The sequence below is a fragment of the Strigops habroptila genome, chromosome 12 (genome assembly GCF_004027225.2).
Source record: "Strigops habroptila isolate Jane chromosome 12, bStrHab1.2.pri, whole genome shotgun sequence".
In the NCBI taxonomy this organism is placed as follows: Eukaryota; Metazoa; Chordata; class Aves; order Psittaciformes; family Psittacidae; genus Strigops; species Strigops habroptila.
Genome location: NC_044288.2, coordinates 7,134,340 through 7,160,172, shown reverse-complemented (window position 1 = coordinate 7,160,172; position 25,833 = coordinate 7,134,340). Strand labels below are relative to the sequence as shown.

The following is a 25,833-nucleotide window of genomic DNA, read 5'->3' as shown; positions in this document are numbered from 1 at the left end:
CCATCATTCCTTCTCTAACCCTGGCTCACAGGGTAGCAACTTCTCACCAGTTCCTGTCAGAGAGACACTGTCTCTGCTCTGGGGACCTCATGACCAGCCTGTTCCCAGGTGTTCCTGGCCACAGGTGGGTGCTTGGGCTGCACCGCTGCAGGAAACGCTTGTCCCCAAACTGGCTGCGAATGGAAGGGTTGGTTTTGAGGCTTGAGGCTGGGAGGTGCTGGGGCTGTGCTCAGGGTTCAGCCTCCATGCTCGCATCCTGCTCCATCCCACAGCAGCCCTGCAGCGGGAGCAGGGTAGCAGCAGCTGGGGCTGACAACACCGCCCTCACCGGAGGGGTTTAGTTTTGGCTTTTTCCCTTCCTTCATTAACACCAAACCCTTCACAAAAGAAGTTGCTGCTCGGTGAATGTGGCTTCCACAGAACACTTTTTGCAGGTGGTGCCAGGAAAGGTGCGAGGTGACCCGGGGATGCTGTGGGATGACCCAGGGATAATTTGGGGGGGCTGCTTCTCCTTCCCAGGGTAGCAGTAGGACACAGGAAGAACCCAACATGCACCCCAATAGGCTGTGGCACACCGCAGGGCCATGCAGTGCTCCCCACCACCCCTTGCTTGGGGCACTGGTGGGGTTGTTGAGCAGGATGGGAAGGGGATGGTGGCTGTCCCTGGGAAACATCCCTGCCCAAGTCGATGCTGCGTCTGGAGCTGCCACCCACGTGCCCCTGGTCACAGCTGAGCTTCCTGCCCCTGCCTCTGCAGAGCTGGCAGCAGGGACCTGCGGCTTCATGCTTCATCAAAAAGGCCAAGACAATAGTGTGGTGGTTGCTCTGCCCTAAGCTGTCTCCAAAAACACGGGGCTGGCAGCCTGACTGAGGCACGTGGCCCCTCAGCTTCAGCCCCTGTCACCACAGCTCTTGGGGTGCCTGGTTTGGGGTGACCCCATTGTGATGGCCAAAGTGGGGACTGCGGGGTGCAGGATGAGTCCCACAACCCATGTTATGGTCTGACGGGGCCATGGTGGGTGCACAGTGCCAGCATGCCCATACTGAGCACCAGAGGGGGCAGTGCAGGGGACCAGAGGGGCTCGGGTAGCCAGGACTGCCCTGGCAGCAGGGGACAATCCTCTGCCCATCTCTGGTCCATCGTAGGGCATCTCCCAGCCACAGGACCCTGCTTCCCACCGACTGTGGGGCTCACCATCCCTTTGCCCACCCGTTCCCTGAGGATTGTTGATCAGGGACACCCAGAACAGCAGCCCTGCATGCCGGGGATGGCAGGAAGCCACAGGGGTTTGTCACTAACTCTTGCGGTTGTGCTTGAAGCTGCGAACCAGCTTCTCTAGAGTTTGCTCATGAGGCAGGAAGCTAGGGCAGGCACTGAGCAGGAGTGAGCAGGAGTGAGCAGGGGGCTCGTCTCTGCTCCCCGCAGGGTCTCCTCGCTCCTTGCTGGGCATGGAGAGGATGTGAGCGGGGACAGAGTCTTTGTCTTGCTGCTGGGCCATGGGAGTCTGAGAGCGGCTGGTCCTTGCCTCACTGCCAACAGGTAACGGGGATCTGGGGTGACAGGGTTGGCACTGTCCAGATGGGAGCTGGGGAACACCTGGGTACATGTGGACGGTGGGGGGTCCCATTGCGCTCTCTGAAGTTACCCCTTGGAGGGTTGGAAATGGGGTTTCGGGCTCATCGCTGCGGGGGGAGTGAGAGTGTTGGTGCCCAAGCAGGCGATGGGGGAGCCGGGCTGTGATCCGCATTCTTACATGGCCTCTCAGTTGGAGTGAAAGCCGCTGTCACGATGCTCTCTGCCTGCCTGGAAGACCTGCCCGGGGTGGGAGCTCCATCCCCATCACAGGGCTCTCCCCAAGGCCTCATTTTCAGGGCAAAGATGGAGTTGTGTCCCCAGGGCCAAGCTCCCACCTACCTGGCTCTGGGTGAGAGCAGCGTGGGGATTGGCAGCAATTTAGTGCTAGTACATTGGGGTCTGCTGCCCAGTTTGGGGGGTCAGACACTGAGATGCGCCTGGTTTTGGTGCTCTCTCAGTGTGAACACCTCCCTGCTGCAATGGCAGCTTTGGGGCCATGGTTCTTCATGTCTCTGTGAGTCTGTGCCAGCGTGGGGCTGACCATCCAGCTGGGTCACAGCCAGCTTTGGGACATCTGGGCCACTACGGTGAGCCTTGAAGAGTGTCAGGGACAAGGTCAGCCCATCCTTCAGCCCTCCTCACGCCTGCCCACACTTGTGAACAGGCCAACCAGACCTGGATGGAGAGGTTTATGTAGAAGGGCTGGCAGAGGGCAGCTCCTCCAGCATGAACCAGGGGTCTGGACATGCTCCAGAGACAGGCACATAACACGGCCATGCAAAGGCACCTGTGCACAGGCATGCACACATGCAGACATGGCGAGGCACGGGACTGGGGCACCTACACATCCCTTGCAGAGAAATTCGGTTGCACCAGATGCAGGCACCAAACCCCGACTTCAAACGCGGTGTTTCACCAGCATGGCCCTCGCATCGTGCAGGTGACATGGCTGCTGGGTGGAAATTCTGCTGTGGCTTGAGTGTGTAAGACAAAAAGGCATAATAGCAGCACCTCCCTCCTCACCCTGACTGGTGCAGAGGAAAAAACACCTCCTGGCACTCCTTGCCTTCAGTGAAGGCATTTGAAGGGCTGTGGGTAGGTCTGGGAGAGCTGGGGCTTCTCCTCCTGTCTGCATTAGGGAACTGTGATGTGTCCAAACCTCTCTTCTTGGGTGCCAAAGTGTGTTCCCAAATAGGCATCACCAGAAGCTGAAAGCATCAGGGTGGTTTTTAGCCTTTGAGTCCCCAAAGCGGTGTTGCATGGTATGGGGAGGGAACTCGCTCATCTGCCCTCTCCTCTCCCAAATCACCCATCACTGATAGCCACTCATGGCTGGTGGCACCCTGGGGACCCTGCACCCTACTTGGGGTCCCCCTATGAGGCTCTTCCCTGTGTCTCCAGCCACCCATGGGGGCACACACTCAAACGAAGCCCCCCACTACTTTGGAAAGAGGTGGGTTTAAGCATGCGCTTGTGGAAACAGCTGTGCAATGGCTCCTTTGGGTAGGAAACCAAGGAGAAAACATTGCCATTATCTCCCGGGGACCCAGCTCGCTGCAGGGCATGGCACAGATGGGACCCTCACACCTGCACCACCTGCTGCCAGATAAGAGTTCCAAAGTGGCTGCTGGTTTCGAGTGCTGGTTTTGGGGCATGGTGAGGGGCTCCCAACCTGCCGTTGGCACCCAGCGCCTGCAGAAACCATGCTGGGGCCCCCCAAAAGCCTCCAGAGCTGCTGGGCAGAGCGTGGAAATGAGGGTTTGGGGGCTAGGTCCAGGTGGAGATAAATCCTGGTGGCGTAGGCGAAGGAGATTCTGCGGAAGAGCTTATTTCCAGGGCCGTGGGCTGCTATTTGCACCTCAGGCACTGCCATGGCTCTCGGCTCCCTGCCATGCTTGGCTTTCATGGGAAGGCAAGAGCTGATGGGTGGTTTGCAGAGTACACACCATGCTCATGGCATCACTGCCAGGCTGCCCCGGTCCTCACACCACAGTGTCGGGGACACCAGCTTGGCATCACCATGGCTTGAGGTTGGGGGGACCTTGATGTTTCAGGGTGAGCTGCCAAGGATGAGGGGCCCCTGAGCAAGGATGAAGACTTAAAGGACATCCCTGATGCAGGAGAAACAGGAGCACAGTGATGGGGTGAATGCAGGAGGGGAACCTGCAGGGTGGGGAAGGAAATCAGAGGCAATGCTTCGTTGATGGGGGAGTGCTCACACCTACCTCTGCACCAGGAGCTGCTGGTGGTGCCAGGGAGGTGTCTGGTAAAACACACCGTGTATTAATTGCTAATGGGATACTCATGATTAGATTGTTAGCTAGATGGAGAATACAGGGCCCAGTCCAAGGGCTGCAGGGTGGGAAGGAGCTGGCAGGCTTGTGGTGGCGGGAAATGGGAGCCTCAAACTGAGGACTAACTGCCTTCAGTGTTTTTAATTAACAAAGCCAGAACAAAATGATTAGGAGGAAATATGGGGAGTCAGAGGATGCCTCCAGTTCAGCTGAGGACCTGCAGAGTGTGCGGGACGGGCCATGCAATGTGGGAAGACGGATGGATGCGAGGATGGGGATGTGCTGGAGTGGGAGGGGGGCCTGAAGGCTTCCCTCACCGCCTCTGACCCCCTGCAGCCACCATGGGCTGCTGCTGCAGCTCAGACTATGACGAGGACTGGATTGAGAACATTGACATTTGCGAGCACTGCAACTACCCCATCGAGACCGACAGCAAGCCCCAGGTAGGAGGGAGCAAGCAGATCCCCCGCCCCCCATACTGGTGGCCAAACACCTCCAGAGGTGGCCAAACCCCAGGAAGGTGAGAGCTCACAGGGCTCCTCATCCCTTGGCAGAGGCTGATCCGCAACGGCTCTGAGGTGCAAGACCCACTGGTGTCCTACGAGGCCACGTCTCCACCGTGCTCCCCACTGCAAGGTATGGTCCAGCCATGGCAGGGGACAGCTGTGGATACCCTCCCAGTTGGCCACTGCCACTCTGTCCCTCTGCATGTCCTCCCAGATAAGCTGGTGGTGGCCTTGTACAACTATGAGCCCAAGCACGATGGGGACCTGGGGCTGCGGAAGGGTGAGAAGCTCCGCATCCTGGAAGAGTGAGTGACTGCCAGCGGTGCCCCAGCACCCACATTGGCATCACCCCGCTGCTCCCCATCCCAGTGCTGCCAGGGGGCGTCCATGCAGATTCCAGCAGCCAGGGGGGGTCTCACCTCACTGTGTCCTTGCAGGAGTGGGGAATGGTGGAAAGCTCAGTCGCTCACCACCGGCCAGGAGGGTTTGATCCCCTACAACTTCGTGGCCCTGGTGAACAGCCTGGAGCCTGAGCCGTGAGTAGGGGTTGAGTAGGAGCTGTATCCTGGCAGAGGGAGAAGGAGCCAGGGTGGGTAAAGGCAGCCTGAGCCTCCCCAGCCCTAACCCTGCCCTGTGCGTCCTCAGGTGGTTCTTCAGAAACATCAGCCGCAAGGATGCAGAGCGGCAGCTCCTGGCCTCGGGCAACACACATGGTTCCTTCCTCATCCGGGAGAGCGAGACCTCCAAAGGTACCGTCCTGCTGGCATCTCCTGCCACAGGGAAGCACAGGAGGAGTGTCGGGGTCCCAGACCCACATGGTCCCCGTCTTCCCAGGCTCCTACTCACTGTCGGTGAGGGACTTCGACCAGAACCAGGGCGAGACGGTGAAGCACTACAAGATCCGCAACATGGACAAGCAGGGGTACTACATCTCCCCCCGCATCACCTTCAGCAGCCTGCATGAGCTGGTGGAGTATTACACACGTAGGTACCATCCAGGGGCCGGTCTTGCCTGCAGGCAGGAGATGGAATGGGCTGGGATGGGATGGATGGGATGGAACGGGATAGGATAGGATGGTACAGGATGGAATGGGATGGGACCATTTGGGTTAGGATAGGATGGGATGGGTTGGGTTGGGACAGGACCAGTTGGGATGAGATAGGATGGATGGGATGGAACGGGACAGGATGGGACGAGCTGGAATGGGATGAGATGGGATGGGACAGGATGGGACAGAATAGGACAGGATGGGATGGGATGAGCAGGACATGCTGCTACCTGTGCCCTAGCTGTCAGCAGCTTGTGCTGGGTACTCTGTGCCCTCGGCCTGCTCTGACGTGGGCCCTGTGCCTTGTGCCGCAGGCAGCTCTGATGGGCTGTGCACCCGCCTGGGCAAGCCCTGCCGGACCCAGCGGCCGCAGAAGCCGTGGTGGCAGGATGAGTGGGAGGTGCCACGGGAGTCGCTGAAGCTGGTGGAGAAGCTGGGAGCAGGGCAGTTTGGAGAAGTCTGGATGGGTGAGTTGGTGACACCTGGGGTGATTCCCTGCCTTTGCTCCCATGGGTGCTGGCTGGGATGGGATAGGATGGAACGGGATGGTTTGGGACAGGACAGGTTTCAGCATTGCTGCCCGGCTCCCCCAGCCTCCCTGTTCAAAGCCTAGCAACCAACAGCTTCCTTTGCTCCTGGAGCTTGGAAGCCACATGTAAAAGTATCTGCCTGGTGGGTTAAAATGCAGTTACAGATTATTGTCCAGGAGGTGGCAAGCACGGAGCTGTGATCATCACCAGAAGTCTTCTGGTCCCACTACAACAGCCCTACAGGGCACAAGGGTCCTTCGCCTGCCTTCAACCAACCTTTGCCTCCTCCAACATCTCTTGCTTGGGCAGTTTTGGGTTGGGATGCTCTAGATCATCAGAGTAGCCCTCACACTTGCCTCCTTCCCTGCCATGCATCCCCCAGTAGTGCCCAGTGACGGGTCCCTCTCCCCCATCACCCTCTGCCCCATTTCTCTGCAGGCTTCTACAATGGCCACACTAAGGTGGCCATCAAAAACCTGAAGCAGGGCAGCATGTCACCCAGTGCCTTCCTGGCAGAGGCCAACCTCATGAAGAACCTGCAGCACCCGCGGCTGGTGAGGCTCTACGCCGTGGTGACAAAGGAGCCCATCTACATCATCACAGAGTACATGGAGAAGGGTGAGAGCACCCAGATGCTGTGAAGAGCCGTGGTCTTTTGGCTTCTGGCTGTTCCCATACAGTGGTTGGTGCTGGCTTATGGATCTCAAGCTGCTTTTGGCATCCCTCGCCTCCCCCCCTCTGTCCTTGCATCACGGCTCTCCCACCGGCTGGGAGCTTGCTGTTGAGACCCACCACTTTCATTGCAGGCAGCCTTGTGGACTTCCTCAAAACCTCAGAAGGCATCAAGCTCAGCATCAACAAACTGCTGGACATGGCAGCACAGGTGAGGTGGGGACAGAGCCATGGGGCTGGTGGTGGAGAGGGTTCTGTCGTGCTGGTGGTGATTAATTGCAATCACTCCACACCGCAGATTGCCGAGGGCATGGCCTTCATTGAGGCCAAGAACTACATCCACCGTGACCTGCGGGCCGCCAACATCCTCGTGTCGGATACCCTGTGCTGCAAAATCGCCGACTTTGGGCTGGCCCGGCTCATTGAGGACAATGAGTACACGGCTCGCGAAGGTCTGTCCACACAGCTCAGGGCTACAGGACAGGGAAACCCCCTACCCACCCACCCCGGCCTCTTTTTGGGGTCCCTGAGATGCCCCGGGAGCTACAGGACTGCATGTGGCCACAGGAGAGGGGAGCAGGCGGGTGCAGAGACCCTTCTCCTCCCTCCATTTCTCTCCCTCCAGCCGGAGTGGGGCTGTGGAGTCCCTGCATGCCCACCTAACCCTGCTTTTGGTGGGGTGACAGCCCTGACTGGTGGCTACTGCAGGAACAGGGCTGCTGGCCCACCTGGGGGCTCTGTAGCTGGCCAAGCAGTGGGGATCCAGGGGAGCTGGCTGCCACCAAACCCAGCTTGTCCCCAGGCATACAGCAGGCACAGAGGCTGCCTCAGGGTTGTCACATCCAGTTAAACAGAGAGGGACGTTTCCAGCTCAGCCATAACGTTTTATTTCCTTGCCTCCTGCTGTTTTTCAGGGGCTAAATTCCCCATTAAGTGGACAGCGCCAGAGGCTATTAATTACGGGACGTTCACAATCAAGTCGGATGTCTGGTCCTTTGGCATCCTGCTCACGGAGATCGTCACCTATGGCCGGATCCCGTATCCAGGTCAGGATTTCCCAGCAGCTGTGCAGCAGAAGGGCTCACACACCCACACACCAACGCAAGCGCACACCCAGGAGAGTGTTCCTGCACTCCTGCACGCACACACACTCCCAGCCGCCCCATCTGGCTCCTTTCCCTGCCAGCCTGCGATGGTTTCAACCACTTCCCGATGCACGTGGCCAGCCACGGCGGGTTTCAGTGGCAGTAGAGGGGGAAGGAAGCTTCCCCATGGGATTTGCAAGCGTAGGGTGCTACCTGCAACATCGAGGTGACCCAAACTCAGTGTCATGTGCCTTTCCTCGCAGGGATGACCAATCCTGAGGTGATACAGAACCTGGAGCGTGGTTACCGCATGCCACAGCCGGACAACTGCCCACAGGAGCTGTATGAACTGATGACGCAGTGCTGGAAGGAGAAGCCCGAGGAACGTCCCACCTTTGAGTACATGAAGAGTGTGCTGGAGGACTTCTTCACTGCCACTGAGGGCCAGTACCAGCAGCAGCCGTAAGGACAACGTGTTGGGGTGCCCGGAGCTGCTCCCCATGCACCAGGTCCCCACAGACTCCATGCACATCACCTGGGGTGTTGGCCAGCGCCGCCTGGACCTCAGCAGTAAAGATCTGAAGCGCTTCAAGTCTTTGGAGCAGATCTCACCCCTTCAGAAGGCGATGGATGGGCCAAGCCGACAAGTGACTCCAAAGAGCAGAGGGCTGGCGTGTGGGGGGTTTGGGGGTGTGATGTGGGGCCCATGGGGTTCCCCCCACACTGTCCCTTTGCACTTGCTGGGTGCAAACCTGGCCTCCAGCCCCACAGGGGCTGCCCGGGGCCCATGCCAGCCCCTCTCCCATGGCCATCACCACGTGATGGCAGGAACCCCCTGCAAGTGATGTCTGCTGCAGCCCTCGGCTGTGGGGTGCCCCCTGTTCCCGCTGTGGTGTTCACAGGAGCCATTTTGAGGAGAAAAAGGCCTCTGCCATAGTGGCCCCGGAGGACACTCAGCCGGAGGCGATGGGGCAAGCGGGGTGCTGGTCTCAGGGGATGGACCCCACTCACACCAGTCCCTCACGGGGGTGCTGCTAGGTGTCCCAGCCCATTCTCATGCTGACCCCGGCGATGTGAGACCCCCACAGCCCCTCTTACACCAGCCCCACGTGGGACAAGCCTAGGTGCTGGTAGAGGCCTCTACCGTGTGTCCCCCCGCGATGGCTTCAGCCCCACCTGGCGTCTCCCCCACCCCAAATAGTTCCGCCCTACCCACCTGGACCCTTTCCTCTTTTGCCCCCCACCCTACCCCCTGCGCCTCAGCGATTCTGCAGCCCGCGCCTTCGCCTTCCCTTCCCCTCACCTCCCCTCCCCTCTCCCCCCACTCCCCGCAGCAGTGGTACAGACCAGGCACCCCGCCGCTCCGCCTAGCGTGCTAGCTGCCCCCGCGCCCGCGCTCTCCCCGCCGCTGCGATTTCCTATTGGCAGGTGGGCGGGAGAGAGGCGGAGCGGTCTTCTCTGATAGGCCGTGGGCTGCGCGGTGGGCGGGGCGGCGGGGCCCGGGCCGGGTTGGGTTGCGCGGGGCGGCGGGAGGGTCCGTCGCTGTGGGGAGATAGGAAAATGGCGCTGACGCAGGGCAGCAAGCGGAAAGTCTGCTACTACTACGACGGTGAGGGGCTGCAGGGCACGGGCGGCGCCGAGATGGGGGGGCTGAGGGGGGCACCGGGTGTGGGGAGAGGGGGAGGTAGGGAACATGGGGGGCAGTGGGGGCTGCACTTGGGGGGTAATTGGGGTTGGGGGGTGAAGTGTTGACTGGGGGAAGGTAATGGGGGGTCATTGGAGGACATAGGGGATAGGGGTAGTAGGGGGGTCGTTGGGGAGCGTGGTGGGGCTGGGTGCTGCCCTGAGGTGGGAAGGGTAGTGGGAGTCACTGGGAGGGGTAATGGGGGTCACGTGGGGCGGAGGGATGAGTATTGGGGGCACTGAGGGACAGGGGAGGGCTGGGGGCTGCACTGAGGGTGGTGGGAGGGCTAATGGGGGTCACTGGGCAGGGGCTGCAATGGGAGGTGCAGGGATGGGTATTGGTGCTACTGAGGGACAGGGGAGGGCTGGGGGCCGCACTGGAGGGCAGGGAGTGATAGGGGCATGGAGGTATGGGGGTCAGGCCATGGATATGGACAGGATTATGTGGGGACTGTCACAGGGTTGGGGAATGGAGGATGCTGGAGAGCATAGGAAGGATGGGGGAGCATGGAGGTGATATGGGGGAGCATTGGAGTGGAGAAAGGGAGGAGTGGGGGGAAGAGATGGGAGCAGTATTGGGGAGAGACAGGGGTAGGGTGGGAAGGTATGGAGACATAGGTACTTTAGAGGTGGGGAAAGGCTGTAAAGGGTCCAGGATGGAGGGAGGGGGAGGGGTGTGAGGACAAGAGGCTTTGGAAGCCATGCTGAGATGCTGAAGAAGGTTTCTGGGAGGATGGGGAGCGCTCGGGGAAGTGCTGGGGGACAGGATGGGTTGTGGGGAGATGAAGCTTCCTCAAGCAACGTTATGAAGAAGAGTCTCTCTTGAAGCTCCAGTTTGGGACAGCGGTATTGCTGTTAAGCAAGGGATAAGCTGGAGGTGTGAGGAGCCAGGCCGACTGCATGAGTGGTTGTAGGGAGTTTCCTGTGTCTAGGAACATTGTTTCCTTCTGGCTATGAACTTGCCTGGACCCTAGACTGGTTCTTTTTGTTTTCTGTTACGAGGCTGTGGACACATTTCTTTGGGCCTATATAATCATCCCATTGGAGTCAGAAAGTAACGCGGTGTTAGGGCTGGCCAAATCCCAAGCTGGGTATCACGTGTGGCTTCTACCCCATAGTCTGTGGGAGAAGTCACAATCTGCGCGTTCACAACCTCCTCCCTTTGGAGGGGTGAACTGATGCCTTGGTGATGGGCAAGCTCATTTTTGACAGAGTCTGTGAAAGGTATTGTGTAATGCTCTGTTTCTTAAGGATTTTCAGTCTGTGAAATAAAAAACTTTTCCTCACTAATTTTTCCTGCTAAGTGGATGTGCTCGGTGTTCCAGCAGTGAAGCGGGGCTCTTCTAAAGTGCTGCATGTGTCAGGCGTGTAGTGAGGGCTTTTATTTCTCTGGACAAGTCAATCTAAACAGGTTTGCAACCTGTAATGACAGTCCTGCAGGGTCTCTGGCTCAGCCAGTGCCTCCAGGAGGGCAGGGTGAAGGGGAATCCAGATTAGAGCAATAGATGCAGTGAAACTGAGCCCAATTTTACCATGCAACTGATCTCTGTGCAACACCCATCATATCAAAATACAAGGGGGTGCTGGAGCCCTGGCCCCTGAAATGCCTGTTTTAAACTTAAGAGTGCTTGCGAGACATGCCAGAATGCCACACATGTGCACACGATCTGGATGCTGGATAAAAAATGGTTTCTATGTCCAAACTTGTCCCTGGGTTCGGAATATAACATGTTCACAAAGCAGCTTGTCACTTCGTGGACAAGCTAATCTTTAAAGGCACACAGTGATGTCTTAAATATGAAACAACTAGTCATTTTCCTTGAAAATGCTAAGAGAGATGCTATCCTTGTGGTCTTTATTGCATGGTAGCTATGTGAAGTTAGCGTTACATGCTCTTGTCTATAGCTGCCCTCACTAATTTACTCTGTGGTGAGGTTTTAGGGCCTTCTTTCCACTGCTCTTTTATGAGTGGCTGGCAAACATCCACAGCATGTCCTACGGTGAAAGTGTGCTTTTCTTCCTGGGGAAGGCATGATCTGCAGATATGGGAGGCTAGTTTGTTAAGGTCTTCTTATTTTCCACACAGGGAGGCTGAGCAGCAGAATCTAGCACGGTAATTGCATCCTGAAAGGAGGTCCCTGGGAGCTGTTTTGGGTGGTGGGTGGGTCTTCCATAAATTCCAGATGGTTGGAGGGCATCCTGTGCTGGAGAAGGAACCTGAGCTGCAGGGAAGGGCCTCGGTGCGATGCAGGAAAAGGTAATCAGGTATCCTAAGGGTCCTTCCTAGAAAACCTGAGGGGTGCTGAGGTGTGTGCAAGGGTTTGGGCTTGAACAGTTGCTTATCCTTTATAAGCTCCCCACGTAGGGACTTGCTTAACCCTAGCAAAGAAGAAGAGGTATCTGTTGAGTTTGCACGCTTAATCTGCACTGGCATCCATGAGCAGACAAGCTAGTCTGCTGCTCTGGTGGACTCGTGGTGGGATGTGTTTAGCAGAGTGAACATCAACAGGCTCTGGAAGAGCTCAGGGTTTGCCCTGGGCATTTTGCTGACAGCCCGAGGTGAAGATGATGATTTTTCAAAGCTTCATGAAGTTTTGTGCTTGTATTTTCTGGATAGGGTCTTGTGTATCTCCTACGAGGTTCCCCAAAGCTTGATTTAACCTGATTTTCCTGAAGGGATAGTTGCCCCAGTAAAATACCTTCATGCAGAGAACACTCTATTTCATCGTAGTGCCACAGGACAGGTAAACTCCAGCAGCAGAGTTGTTTGGGTATAGGATTTGCACTGTTTGCATCTACTTTGACTAAAAAATAGAGCCACATCCGCAGGAGGAAAAACTACACTTGTGTGCACTGAGGAAGTAGCAGTTTCTCCTGAATGTTAAGACTGGTGATGAAATACCAATACTCCCAACTGGGTCACCACCCAGACCGGACCAGGTCTCCTGCTTCTTAAACTGATGGGGAGTTGTACAACTACATGAACGACTTAGTCTGGTTTCCCAAGAAAATGAGGCTTGCATGGTGCTGTCGTAGAATCATGGAATCTCAGACTGGTTTGGGCTGGAAAGGACCTTAAAGTTCATCCAGTTCCAACCCCCTGCCACGGGCAGGGACACCTTCCACTAGAGCAGGTTGCTCCAAGCCCCTGTGTCCAACCTGGCCTTGAACACTGACAGGGATGGGGCAGCCACAGCTTCTCTGGGCACCCTGTGCCAGCGCCTCAGCACCCTCATATTGCTGCTGTGTGTAGCTGTCTGCATTTCCTGCTGTCTACGAGTTTTGACTCTGTCTCTTGCAGTCAAATCAGGCAGGAGGCAGAAATCTGCAAGTTAAATTTCTAAGTTTCATGAAAATAAGTACCCTGGGGGGTGGGGGTGGGGGGAACGGAACAGCAGTGCCTACTGTGGGAGAGTGCAGCATGAGCTCAGCTTTTGCTTAGGTAGGAGACAATCCAAGTAGGGAGATGACCTGTAGGATATATTTGCAGGAAGCCAACTTCATTAATGCTGGTGCTCAAGGGATAGCTCATCAGGTGTATGTGTGTGTGGGACTGGGATTCTTCTGCAGGATTTCAAACAATAATAAGGGGTGAAAATGGCAAAACTACAGCTGCTGTGGTGTTTGCCTATTGGCAGAGTTTGTATCTTGTTTCTGTTGGGGAAATAATAAGAAACTGAGGCAGAGGCTACGTGCTCCTACTGGTGAGTCACCGTCTGAGCCGGGATTAGACTCACGCCTCTTCGCGTACAGGTTTCTGCTCAGAGCGTGGCTGCGTTTCACAGTGAAACCTGTGAGCTCTGTAGATGTGAGGTACCACAGTGGGTCTGAACCACCTGGAGAGGACATTGGAGAGCTGGAGTGGTTTGAGTGAGGACGGGCAGATGTGGTGCCCAAAGCTCGTCCTGCATAGGAAAGCTGGAGCTCCCTCCTCTTGTGCAGGTTGTTCAGGCTCTTCCTAGATTGCCTTCTCCAGAACTGGCATTAAAAAATTCCTTGTCTGGCCATATCTTAATTTACAAATGTCTGTCTTATTTGAGTCTGGGATAAGGTTTTTGAATCCATGCAGATACCTGTATGAATGAGATGGGAGACCCTATTCCCCTGTGAACAGAACGCTGCTGAAGGACAAATAAAATGACAGATGACCTGGTGGATTTTTGGCTCAGCTGTGGTTCCGATTGAAGGAATTCATAGTTTTCCCTGCTATAATAAAATCCTTTCTGCTCTCAGGTGATGTTGGAAACTACTATTATGGCCAGGGACATCCAATGAAGCCACACAGGATCCGGATGACCCACAACCTACTGCTGAACTACGGCCTGTACAGGAAGATGGAGATATATGTAAGTGTAGGGCCAGTTGTGAAGAGCAGTGGATGTGAAAGACCTTAGTTTAGGTGTTAGGTTTTAAGTTCAATGCTTCAGACTTGTAAGTTCTCTGTTGACAATCCAAGAAGGAAGGGAAGGGAAAGGAAAGGAGAAAAGAAAGGAAAGGAACCAGTTGTTTTGATGTATTTCTTCTGCTTGCTTGTAATGAGATGTTCTTTTCTTCAGATAAACTTTGGAGACTGGAAAATTGCTTTTCTCTCTGCAACTTAAATACTTTGTCTAGATATGTAATAATACATGCCAGTCTCTGGTAGTGACATTCTTAACCTTTGAAAATAAGTTTCTCATGTTTAATGATGCTGGTTTGAGTTTTTTGCTGTTCTGGGAGTAAATCTGAGATTGGAAATGGGAATTAGGGAGAGAGATGTCTTGCAAAATGAGCCTTGCTCTTTTTCTATCCTTGCAGCGCCCTCACAAGGCAAATGCAGAAGAAATGACCAAGTACCACAGTGATGACTACATAAAGTTTCTGAGATCTATTCGCCCAGATAACATGTCTGAGTACAGCAAGCAGATGCAAAGATGTAAGCTTTATTCCTGCCATTGTTAAAGCTTGTAGTTCTGGGAATCCCAGGCCAGCTTCAGAGGTTTGTGATAAAAAGAGTAAGGAGAACCACAGGAAATTGTCTTTATCCTGACTTTGGTTTTGATTTTTCTGGTAAACTCTGCATTTTAAGAATGGGTCTCTCTCTCAAGCCAATATGCCAAAAGAGCTGAGGAAAACCCTTTGACCTGGCTGTCTTTTTTTGGTCTTGTGTTTTGATGAAAACTGTTCAAAATTGCCTTCCTGACTTAGAGATGACTGAACTACTCCATTTATGAGCTGCACCTGTTTTGTGTTTTATCTTAAACCAGAGGTATTGATGTGGGGAAAGGGTCTTGTAATTTAAAACAAACAAACAAAAACCCTCCACAACTTACCAGTTGTGTTCAAAATCTGCAGTAACTCTGAAGGATTTTCAGGGCAGTGGCAGTTTGGAAGTAGGAGAGGGTTGAGATGCACAATAATACCTGTCCACTTGATGTTAGAATGGTTTATTTTGTGAGATAATGTCTTGTTCCAACCTCTCCAGTCTATGGAAGGGCCTTTAAAGGTGACTTTAATGTTATAGAAACCTTTTTTTGGGGTCTCCGCAACTCTGAGCTGAAGTTCTTTGGCAATGGCTGCAGCAAACTAGACTTCTAGCAAGTACAAATAGTGGGGAGGGCTCAAGGTTCATTTAAACAGTATTCTGGCCTTGCATACTGCAGTCCTCAAGAGCAGAAAAAAGCTCTTAGCCCATGGGTTTTATTTATGTGGAGTTAAGTGTAGTCTGCAATTTAGAGGAGCAGTGGGTCTTGAGTCTGAAGTAGAGGCACTTGGAAATGCGGTATGAGCTGAAGGGGACAAGTATTAAGGCACAAGCCAAAATGGGTAATGTAGTTCATGAGTAATATACATTGAAAGACTCCCTGCAGTAAATGATGTGTCTTAATAGACCAAAGTACATATTTACAGAAACTGAATGCTTTGCCCCTGGAGCAGATACAGCTCAAAAACACCCACTCTGCTCTCTGGTAGTCAACATTTTCTGTACTCTACTTCCACAGAACTATTTTTATCTGGAGGAGGCAAAATATGAAAATTAATCTTAAAACATGCAGAAGGCAGAGCTCTGCTTCAGCAAGACCTCAAATTAGTAGCTTCTGTGTAGCTATAGAACTAGCACACGCTGCTCAGAACAGAGATTAGGGATGTAGGAGACAAGGTCACTGCTCCCAAGTCCAGTGGCAGATCTTTGTAGCCTACTTGATGCTTCGGCTTTCCCTTTGAGGGAAGGGTGGCTGCTATGATTTCCATGAGAATGTTTCCACCTTTAATGCTAGTCTCTCTGATTGTGCTCTCTCAGATACAAAGCTTCTCACTCACCCATGCAAAGAAGAAGGAGCATCCATGCCCTTCATTGTCTTATGCCAGAGATTTATGCCTACAGTCAGTGATTGACCCCTGTTATTAAATCCCTCCTTAGTAGTACTGGCTGCTTTGAATCTCCTGGTGGGAAAAAGCCCAGCTGGCATCTGTTTGCACAGCAGCTCCTGTCTTTGTCAGGTATAGCAGAAGGATGCCTTCAAATACTGTTACTGCTGCCCACAAAGTTCTGAGGGGCAGTAAAGGTAATGAACAGACTCTAATTTCATTCTGCTCATGCCCGTTGCCTGCCTGAGGAGTTGGGAGAGCTGCTCTGTCACCTAAAGGGCAAGAGGTTTAATTTGCTGTAATGGGAGGCATGCAGAAATCAATGACTTAAATTCTCCTCACTTAACAGGGAAAGCTTCCAACCACCTCTTTGAGTTGATTATTCAATCTCTGCCAGTTGCCATGCCCTGCTGAAACAATTGGAAAGCAGGAACAATTGCTTCCTTCTGGGTCTCCCTGTCCCAAACTGGGACCATTCAGACTCCCTTATCACAAAGTCTTTGTGGAGTCTGTGCACTGATGTGTTTCCAGTGCTGCAAGAACTGTGCTGGTGGTGCCTTACTCATTAAGCACAGATGAAAACATTCTACAGATGTTGTTACAAAAGTACAGATTTTTTTTGTTTGTAAAAGTTAATCTTGCAAAATCTAGATTCAATATAACTCTGTTGTTACTGTTTTAATTTTTAATCATGGAAATACTTACAGTAAAAAATTTATCTAGGCCAGAACTACAGTACTGCTGAGAACTTAAAAACTGGCTGCCCAATATGAAGTAAAAAGAATGTACAAAGTGTAACAAATCAGATGTGGATGTGAACTTCTCGTCCAGTACCCACCACTCCCTGCCATTCCCCATGTTCTCCTGCAGCGCTGGCACTGTTTGCTTTCTCAGCTCCTCGTCAGCAATACAGCCGGAAACAGGAACAAAACCCTTTACCCCTTGCTGTGGGGTTGTGTAATGGAGCTTGGCGTCACTCTACAGTCACAAACAGCACTATCCCCACCCCCACCCCAAAACATGGTGCCCAGGCAGCAGCGTGGCCGGTGTGGTGTAGCTAGGGGTGCTGGTCCCCATTTTGCACAGCCTGTATGTGCCTGTGGTGACCAGCATGTGCTGCCTCAGCAGAGCAGAGTACCTTGTGTTGCAGCTGAGGACGTGTATGGGTATTATTACACAGCTCTCGCTGAGAGCTCCTCTCTGCCCTCTTATTTTCCCCCGCGATTGCCTGGTTTCTGGATCCCCGGTAGATGGAGTGCTGCTGTCACGAGCACTCCTGGGACCTGCTTTCCTATTTTCTTGCAAGTCAAGAGCATCTTCCATACAGCAAAACCCTTTTTTGCCTCATCAGACATCCTCAGGTTGATTACGTTAATGTTTTATCAATGTTTAAAACTGTTGCTTGCTTACCTGTCTAGCTTTTTAAATCAGAGTGGTGGTATAAGCTTTGCCACTTGGAGTTTTGTCTTACTAACTCTTTTGTATTCTTTTCAAGTTAATGTTGGGGAAGACTGCCCTGTGTTTGATGGGCTGTTTGAGTTCTGTCAGCTCTCTGCCGGAGGTTCAGTTGGTAAGCTCACGAGTCATATGTTCTTTCCTTTTTCTCTTAAGTGGATGTGTGTAATGTCATTCTGTCTGGGAAGTACGTTGTTGTAGGTGGTGGTGGGGAAGCTCCGTGAATATATTTCTGATTTCCTTAACAATTAGATCCAGATTTCTTCCCATGTGGGAGTTCAAGCCTTGTGCATTGACAGATCCCTCTACATTTGTCAATGTAGTCCAGGTTACTTCACTGAGTCTGTGAAGCTCTGTAAGTGGTATAATAACATCACCAGCGATAGAGTTAAAATAAAACCACAGCAGCAACAGGGGTTTAGTAAAAAATCAATGTAAGCTTTACAGGAAAAAAAAAAGAAGTTGTAAAAACCTTGCTCAGGGCAGGCAGAACCTGGAAAGGAAAGACAAGGGCTACTTTATCTGTTGTTTTCAACAAAAAGCTAGTGTCTCACGGACACCCGGCAAAACAGATCCTGCAAGGTTTCAGTAAGCTCCCTGAAAGCTGGAACATTTAAAATGCTTTTGCTATTTTCAAGTACTTTGTTGCAGAAAGACTGGTATCGCTGTGCAAAGGCATTAAAGCTTTGTGGCTGCTACTCCCATGCTGACATCTAGAAGTCTCTATTTCCTGTAATGTAGCTCAGCAGTATGGACAAGCAGTGCCTGCAGCATCTTTTGAAGTAGCTCCGTGCTCTCTGGTCCTAATTCCACATAATACATCATTTGTTTTGAACCTGGGAAACTTTCAGGATTTGCAGAAAGTTTTTGAAGGGGTTGGGGGAAGAGAACTTCCTTTGCCTGAATGCATATTCAGTGAATGACCTACATTTATGTTGGATAAAACCTTTTGTTAAAATCTTTTGTTCAGGGCACTGAGAAATCTAGACTGTCTTCAGCTGTGACCCCAGCTAGAATCCTATGGATTTGTTTGTGGAGCTTTCATGCTTTGAGGCAAAAGTGGAAAGCTGTGAAAAGCATGTGCAGACAAAACAGAGCTGCATGTCTCTTCCCTTGCTTTTTGTTCATTTGTGGAGGCATCCAATGTTAAACCCTTGGGCTTGTGCTTTGTGAAGGACACAAACGCACGCATAAGCAGAGGTGATCATAAGGGACCAGTGGTTTACCCGTTGATCTCTGTCATGGGCCTTTGCTCTTGTGCTAACGTTGTTTAACTCTTCTCCCAACAGCCAGTGCTGTGAAGCTGAACAAGCAACAGACAGATATTGCAGTGAATTGGGCAGGAGGCCTTCACCACGCTAAGAAGTCAGAGGCTTCTGGCTTCTGTTATGTCAATGATATCGTCTTGGCTATCTTGGAGCTCTTAAAGTATGGGCACTGCTATTTACCCCTTTTGTTTGTCCATTCTGCTGCATTTCCTCCGAGTGCTTTGTTTCCAATCTTATCTTTTTGTTGCTTTTTTTAAGCTGTGTTTTCCCAGGAGGGCTTAATCAGCTATTTTTTGGGGTGCAGTACCCTCTCTCCCAAAGGGCTGTGTCTAGTGGTGGCACTACACAGGAAGCTTGAAGCATTGCGTGCTTGCTTTTAGACTCTTCCCTCTACCACCCACCCTGGAAAATGGGCCACAGCTCTAATATGTGACAGCTTTTGGCTCAAGGCAAACCTCGGTGGGAGGCTTGGACGTAAAAAGTCTAAGCAGTCATTTGGCTGAATCTGAATAAACTGAGTTGAGTCTGCCTTCAAAGATCAGTTGCAGCAGCAAAAGCCACTTCATTTTCCTCTGTGGTTCTGTTCCACAGGTGACCAAGGCTCGTGTCTATTCTTCACAGCTCTTTCGCTTGTAGACCCTGGAGAGGGAGCTGCCTGGTAGCTGGCAGCCTGGGGGTTAGCACCACGTTCCTTCCTCTCCTCTCATTTGCTGTGCTGGTGAAGACATTTTCTGCTGTGAAGAAATGCAGTATTTTGACTCCTTTCTGATCCTAGGTATCACCAGAGAGTGCTGTACATTGACATTGATATCCACCATGGAGATGGTGTGGAGGAAGCTTTTTATACGACAGACCGTGTGATGACTGTGTCCTTTCATAAGTACGGTGAATACTTCCCAGGAACAGGGGACCTGCGGGTGAGAATGAAGGCTTAGCAAAAAAATTACCCTGGAATTTGGTCTCTTCCGTATTTGCTGTCAGACTAATTTGACTAAAATCACTGCTTTCCTAGGGTTTCCTGCTCTCAAAGTGGCATCCTTTTTCTGAGGGCTCAGCTCTTGGAGTGGGTAGTTCATCCCTGTAATCATGGCCCGTATAGTAATAAACCCAAGGCTTTGCTATCAGTCTCTTGGCAGCCTTCCAGTGGGATTATGCTCAGAAAATGGACTCTGAAGATGGCATGTTTGTCATCTGTAGCTACTTGCAAACTAAGCTTGGTCATGCAGGCTTTGGGGTGAAGGTTTATGAGGGAGTGCTTCTGCCTGTGTTGGTTTATCTTGGCGTTTTCTCCTATGAGTCAGTTCTACAGGTTAATGAATTGTGGTGTTAACCATGGCACTCATTTGGCTTAGATGCAGGTGTGGTTCACTTTGTGACATTACCAGAATGCTGTTCTTGGGGGTAAAGGGTTCTTTACCTTTCCTCATATGCTTTTCTCTGATTTGAATTCTTTTCTCTTCCACTTGTGAGTTGTACTTTTTCAGCCCTGCTTAGAGTTTGTCAGCGGTAATGCCAAGCTGCATGCAGCTGCAGGATTCTTTCCTGGTGCAGCGTGATGCAACTCTGCACCATAAATTAAACCCTTATTTTTAATAAAACACTTGGTTATGAGAGTGATAATGGAAATTTAAATATATATATATAAAATCTTAAAAATAGATTCCTTCAGTTACTAGGCTGCACAGTTAGCCCAAACTGGTATTTTGGGCTGCTCATCTCTGCAGCGTACAGGTTTGGAACTAGAGCTTTGGCTGCCAGTTTTATTGCTGTGTAAGAAAGTGCCTTTGCCAGGGAAATGGGAGCCTGTGTGCTCAGAGCAACATGTACTAGTAGATTTTTCTTCTCTGAACATTGAGGGCCAGTGCACCCACTTATGCCAATAAGCTGCGGTTTGAGTCAACTGTCTCTTGCTGCCTTCTGTCAGAACAGTATTTGTCCATGAGACAAATTCTGGGCTTACATTCGGATTACACTGGTGGAATCCCAGGTTTCCCTTCCTAATTTGGAGAACAATTTCTGTGTTGCAGTTGGTTCTCTGGTGACTTGTGGTCTCTCCTGTCTTCCACTCTAATAGGATATTGGTGCAGGCAAAGGCAAGTACTACGCTGTCAACTATCCCCTCCGGGACGGAATCGATGATGAGTCCTATGAAGCAATATTCAAGCCGGTAAGTTTGAATATCACTCACTTTGCTGAGTGGTTCCTTGTGGTTCATACTTCGTCATTGGGTGGCTCATGAAACCAGTCTTTGGGGAGATTGATTCAGTCTGTATTCCTCCCTAACAATTGCAGCCTGTCAGCAGTAAGCTTCTCTTTGTAAGAGCCTCAGTGTTACCAGTATAGGGGAGTCAGCAGCTGTAGGAACACTAGGGATGCCTTCATGTTGCTGACATGGATATTACTGTGTTGCTGTGACACTGTCCTGTGGAGAGTGTGTAACAGTGAGTTTCTTGTTTAGGTGATATCTAAAGTGATGGAGACGTTCCAGCCTAGTGCAGTTGTCTTGCAGTGCGGGTCAGATTCTCTGTCAGGGGACAGGCTGGGGTGTTTTAATCTGACCATCAAAGGTAAGAGTACTGTACAGTGCCTGTATTGGATGGGCATAACTGATAAAATGAGATTTCATTGAAAAGTTTGCTGTTCTTATGCCATGAGGCTGTGACCTCACTTTCCCCCGCTGCTTTTGCTGCAGGTCATGCCAAGTGTGTGGAGTTTGTAAAAAGTTTTAATTTGCCTATGCTGATGCTGGGAGGAGGTGGCTACACAATCCGCAATGTGGCTAGATGCTGGACCTATGAGACTGCTGTGGCTTTGGACACAGAAATTCCCAATGGTAATTCTCCCCTTTGAAGCAAGACTAAGAACTAAGGGACACTCTAGTAACTGAGCGCAGGAAAATGATGTTGCTGTGGGAGAGGTAGCAACCCTGAGATGTTTCATTAGCTCTTGATTATTACTTTGGAGGAGCTTTTGGATGCTTTCATTTGCAGTAGCTCTTCTTGATTGCATTCTAGTCCTGTAGCTCTCCCTTCCGGCAAAAGGTACCCAGCAGCCTTGCCGACTTACTGAAATGAGATGACCTTGTACTGAAAACTTTGATGTGCACTGATAGCGTTTAACTGCCAAGTAAGCTTTGACTGCACTGTTGCCAAGTTATCTGCTTTGATCTGAATTTGGGCTAGGAGAGCTTCTGCTCCTATGCCCAGGTAAATGCAGTCATGCTTTTCTGTAGAAGTATAAAGTGTTTGTGGTATTTCATCACCAGTCCAGCGGTAATTTGGTGTTCATTCCTTTTTAACTTGCCTGCAGAACTTCCGTATAACGACTATTTTGAGTACTTTGGACCAGATTTTAAGCTCCACATCAGTCCCTCAAACATGACTAACCAGAATACTAATGAATATCTCGAGAAGATCAAGTAAGTGTTTGCTTCTCTTCGCGAGACTGACACCTTCCACTGAGGGCTTCGCAGCCACGGATGGCATCTTGCTGACGGAGGTGTTCCTTTCCTGGCTGGCTCTAGGCAACGGCTCTTTGAGAATCTGCGCATGCTGCCTCATGCCCCTGGCGTCCAGATGCAGCCAATTCCTGAGGATGCTGTTCAGGAAGACAGTGGGGATGAAGAGGAAGAAGATCCTGAGAAACGCATTTCAAGTACGTGCTTGTCTGGTGTGGTTGTGTTGCCTGGCTGGGCAGTGTACTGTTGCAGAGCCTGTGGGTGCCAAAGCTGGGCAGGATGTGTTAGCTGGAGAAGCATGCAGGCTTCAGACTGAGTTACCTTCATAAAGAGAGGAGGATATATGATTTAGATACAGCTTGATTCTGCAGTCCTTCAGTTGGAATCTTCCCCGTTGCTGTTGTAAGATAAAGCGATGATGCTCAGCACTGCAGGGTTGATAGATTTTTATTTTTTTTCCCTTGGAGAAGCAGCACTATTGCCAGATGATTTCCATAATGGAAGAACCTAGGCTTTAATGTGAGAATTTAAACAGTTCCTGTGATGTAGGTGCTATGACAGGATGCTTTCTGGGAGACTGTCAGGTTTGATCCCACAAGTTATCTTCCACAGTGAAAATGGTAGTTTATATCCAGATTGGCTGATGGCCTTTAGATCTGGCAGACAGATTTTTTCTCAGTGTGAGGTTGGTTAACTTGCTTACGCTGTCAAGTCTAGACATCACGCTGTACCTATTCCAAGTGGTATGACTATTCCAAGTCGTACATGTGATCTTGGATCTTGGGCATGAGCAGTTGGAGTGATGAGCTAAAAGATACAGCAGGTAGAAAGATAAAGTTTTTATCATGGCCTAATTCTGACTTACATAGGCTTGGTGGTTCATTCCAATGTGTAGATGCACTTGGAGAAGTTAGTGCTTGGTGTCTCCTGACTTCTAAATCTCCTGAAACAACTCTTTGTCCTCTTCATGCTCAGTCCGCAATTCTGACAAGAGAATATCATGTGATGAAGAATTCTCTGACTCTGAAGATGAAGGGGAAGGAGGGCGCAAAAATGTTGCCAACTTCAAGAAAGCTAAACGTGTGAAAACTGAAGAGGAAAAGGAGGAAGAGGAGAAGAAGGGTAAGGATGAGAGCTAGGACTAGAAGCCCGCCCAGCTCTGGAACTTTGTTTGGCATGTGCTTTCGTACTGCACTACTGTGTGTCTTTCTGGTTTTTTCATAGACGAGAAAGAAGAGGAAAAGGCAAAAGAGGAGAAAGCAGAACCCAAAGGGTGAGCCCCATCTTTTGGCATTGTGATTAAATAGCACCCATTCCCCCAGTGAGATGTTGCACAAGTTGAGGGGTTAGAGGAGAGACATGGTCATTTTGGGTGGCTTTGGCGTGAGCTCTTAATGGGAAGAAGTTTGCCTATATAGAACCACACACCTGATAAAGCACTGTGAGAGCCTCCATGGAAGGGGCTTAAAAATACTCTGCCTTCATTAGTAACATGTTACAAGTTTTAGATGAAGATGGGCCATATAAGCAGCTTTTTTAGGGTTAAACAAGCAACCCTGACTTGCTACGAAAGCTTGGGCTGCTTGTTTGAACCAAATTCTTCACTGCTTGCTTCCACAGGGTGAAGGAAGAGACAAAATCCACCTGAGATGGCTGCAGCTGGACAGTACTGTCAGTGCGTAGCTGTCATAGGTTAGCTTCTCTGGTTGCCTCCTATTCCATAGGATTTATATTTTATATATGTTTCTGTATATATTTCTATATAAATATATAAATGACTTGAGAACTGTAAATTATTCCTTGCTGCACTCTGCTGGGAGCAGATAGGGAGGATTCTGCAGAGTAGGCAGACCTGCACTGCCCAGATTTGGTGACTGGGAAGTTTCACCCTTGCCTTCCACTGCCTCCTTAGTGTGTCTTTAAGAAAAAATCACTTCCTTTCTTTACTCTTTCCTCTGAAATAACCACCCTTGGAAAAGAATAACTTAAGTAGAAGTAGTATCTCCATTTCAAATTAGGTGGAAAGATGGCCATGAATTTTCTTTCTCGTTTTGTTTTGTGGGAGAATCCGAGTTCCTAAATGAAGCCTGTGAGAGACTGATTATTCCTTTGGTTTTCAGTTTGATTCCATCATGGCAAGTAACTGCAAGCTGGTGCCGCTTCTCAGGGTCAAATAGTGCAGTTCTTGAATAGAGTTGGCTACCTCCCTGCAGCAAACTTGCGGAAAGAGATGAAGCAGCTTAAAAGCAATCTGAAAAGTGAACCAGCCCCAGAGCCCTGAGGGTGCAGATCTGGAAAACGGAAACTGAAAATCACCCTCATGTGGTGGTTAACACTTTCCAAGCTCTTGCAGATCCAGTTGGTTGGCATTCTGCATCTCGAGTAAGAGAAGGGATGAAACTTTTATACCTTTTTTTCTATACCTACGCCCCTCTTTGGGGAGGGCAGTGAGTTACTGCCCATTTGGCTGCCTGCTTTGCTTTCCCTGCTCATTGAGCCCGTGCTGCATGTGCCATCATGTGCTTTCCTCAGTACTGAGCCGTGTCCTAGGCTGAAACCACCACAGAAATTCCCCACTTGTGAACAGAGTCTGGCTGACATCTCTTATTGATGTGTGTCACTCACTGAAAAACTCTTCTCTGAAGTGAAGTTACAAACATTTTCAAACCAAACCTTTCCTCTCTCTTGCTCTCAAGGCCAGTAAGCAAGGAGACCCTTCTTATCAGCCTCCCGAGCTGTTATCTTTATAAGGGAACAGCAGATGGGGCTCTACGTTTTTATAACTACTCCTCTTCCTACTCCCACACATTATCATCTCACACGCAGAGGTCTTTTGTGACCAGAGCTCGCCTTTCTTTTGCATCTCGTTGTGTACAGCCGATCATTAGATAAGCTTCTGGGGAAATGCTTTGCTGAAGTTTTGCAGGCAGTTTTGACTCGCTGCTCTCCTTCCTCAGGGGGATTCCTCTGGCCCTAAGAGGATCTGTACCTCCCACGGAGCGCTGCTGATGGTTTCAACTCTAATAATGCTGCTAACTTCACACAGGTTATTTTTAAAATGTTTTATTTTTTTAAATACTTCCTTTCCCTTTTCCACCATGAGTTTTTAAGTCTCTTTTTGAATCCGAGTGACACCTCACTCCAGCTTTTCAGTGTTTGTATGTGAAGCAAGAGAGATCAGTGTATCTTTGTGTTGGGGTTGGGGGGGGGGGGATATAGTGTGGTTTTTTTAAAGATGCTTTTATTTTGAATTTTGAGAATCTTTGTAATAAAACTGGTACATTTCTATGGGTGGTGTGAGTTTGTGCTGCTTTCTGCTGACAGGAAATGCTTAAGAGCTGGGTTTAGTTTGTTTTCAGAGCCATTGCTGGAAAATGGAGCGGTAGCCTGGTTGTGATCACGAAGTATAATGTAGGTGCCAGCCATAAAACACAGCAGCTGTAACAAAGCTTTGGAAAGAAATATGAGGTGAGGCAGGATTGCTTTCCCTCTTTCAGGAAGAGGGCTGGATGTGTAGGTTTAAATGCCATTCAGCAAAGCATTTTATTTGGAGCACGCTCTATGCTGCAGATGAAAGATGGCCTCAGTTTCTTTGGTTGATGGTTGGGGGTTTTGTGATTTGTTTTTTCTTTTCCCCTGTGCTTTACAGAATAGCCTTGAAATTTTCCTCATGACCCTTCTCTCCACAAAAAGTAAGTCAAAACACCACAGGGTCTATGTGCTCACAACTTTCCTAAGGGTCACGGGGGTTGTCTCTTTCCTCAATTACAGCTGGGTTCTCATCCAGCAGCATTGGCTTTGTGGTATGTTCGGAGTTGGTCCTTCATGCAGTAGATGCTCTGAAAGCAACACTGATGTGGAAGAGGAACGTTCCGGGAAGGGAGCATCTTTTGGATGAACTTAAGTGGGT

At 50.7% G+C, this 25,833-nt stretch overlaps 2 protein-coding genes across 2 annotated transcripts; both read left to right on the top strand.

The window, feature by feature from the left end:
* Positions 1 to 1,367: 1,367 nt before the first annotated feature.
* LCK (LCK proto-oncogene, Src family tyrosine kinase) lies at positions 1,368 to 8,304 on the top strand. Its single transcript, XM_030504519.1, has 13 exons — positions 1,368 to 1,540; positions 4,207 to 4,313; positions 4,425 to 4,506; positions 4,591 to 4,681; positions 4,814 to 4,912; positions 5,022 to 5,125; positions 5,211 to 5,360; positions 5,740 to 5,892; positions 6,394 to 6,573; positions 6,762 to 6,838; positions 6,926 to 7,079; positions 7,542 to 7,673; positions 7,976 to 8,304. The coding sequence occupies exons 2-13, from the start codon at positions 4,212 to 4,214 to the stop codon at positions 8,176 to 8,178; spliced, it is 1,527 nt and encodes a 508-aa protein (XP_030360379.1). The 5' UTR covers positions 1,368 to 1,540; positions 4,207 to 4,211; the 3' UTR covers positions 8,179 to 8,304.
* A 914-nt stretch (positions 8,305 to 9,218) lies between these two features.
* HDAC1 (histone deacetylase 1) lies at positions 9,219 to 25,211 on the top strand. Its single transcript, XM_030504525.1, has 15 exons — positions 9,219 to 9,321; positions 13,629 to 13,741; positions 14,193 to 14,310; positions 17,239 to 17,313; positions 18,488 to 18,626; positions 19,242 to 19,383; positions 20,541 to 20,633; positions 20,925 to 21,033; positions 21,159 to 21,299; positions 21,776 to 21,884; positions 21,990 to 22,120; positions 22,899 to 23,045; positions 23,148 to 23,196; positions 23,544 to 23,615; positions 24,881 to 25,211. Exons 1-14 carry the CDS (start codon positions 9,273 to 9,275, stop codon positions 23,569 to 23,571), a joined length of 1,443 nt encoding a protein of 480 aa, XP_030360385.1. The 5' UTR covers positions 9,219 to 9,272; the 3' UTR covers positions 23,572 to 23,615; positions 24,881 to 25,211.
* Positions 25,212 to 25,833: the final 622 nt, after the last annotated feature.

Bases quoted from the DNA above. Each gene is read 5' to 3' on its own strand.
- HDAC1 (XM_030504525.1), top strand. From the start codon at position 9,273: ATGGCGCTGACGCAGGGCAGCAAGCGGAAAGTCTGCTACTACTACGAC. The intron at 13,742-14,192 runs GTAAGTGTAGGG...CTATCCTTGCAG, and splicing joins ACAGGAAGATGGAGATATAT to CGCCCTCACAAGGCAAATGC. The intron at 17,314-18,487 runs GTAAGCTCACGA...TTCTCCCAACAG, and splicing joins CTCTGCCGGAGGTTCAGTTG to CCAGTGCTGTGAAGCTGAAC.
- LCK (XM_030504519.1), top strand. From the start codon at position 4,212: ATGGGCTGCTGCTGCAGCTCAGACTATGACGAGGACTGGATTGAGAAC. The intron at 4,507-4,590 runs GTATGGTCCAGC...ATGTCCTCCCAG, and splicing joins ACCGTGCTCCCCACTGCAAG to ATAAGCTGGTGGTGGCCTTG. The intron at 4,682-4,813 runs GTGAGTGACTGC...GTGTCCTTGCAG, and splicing joins AAGCTCCGCATCCTGGAAGA to GAGTGGGGAATGGTGGAAAG.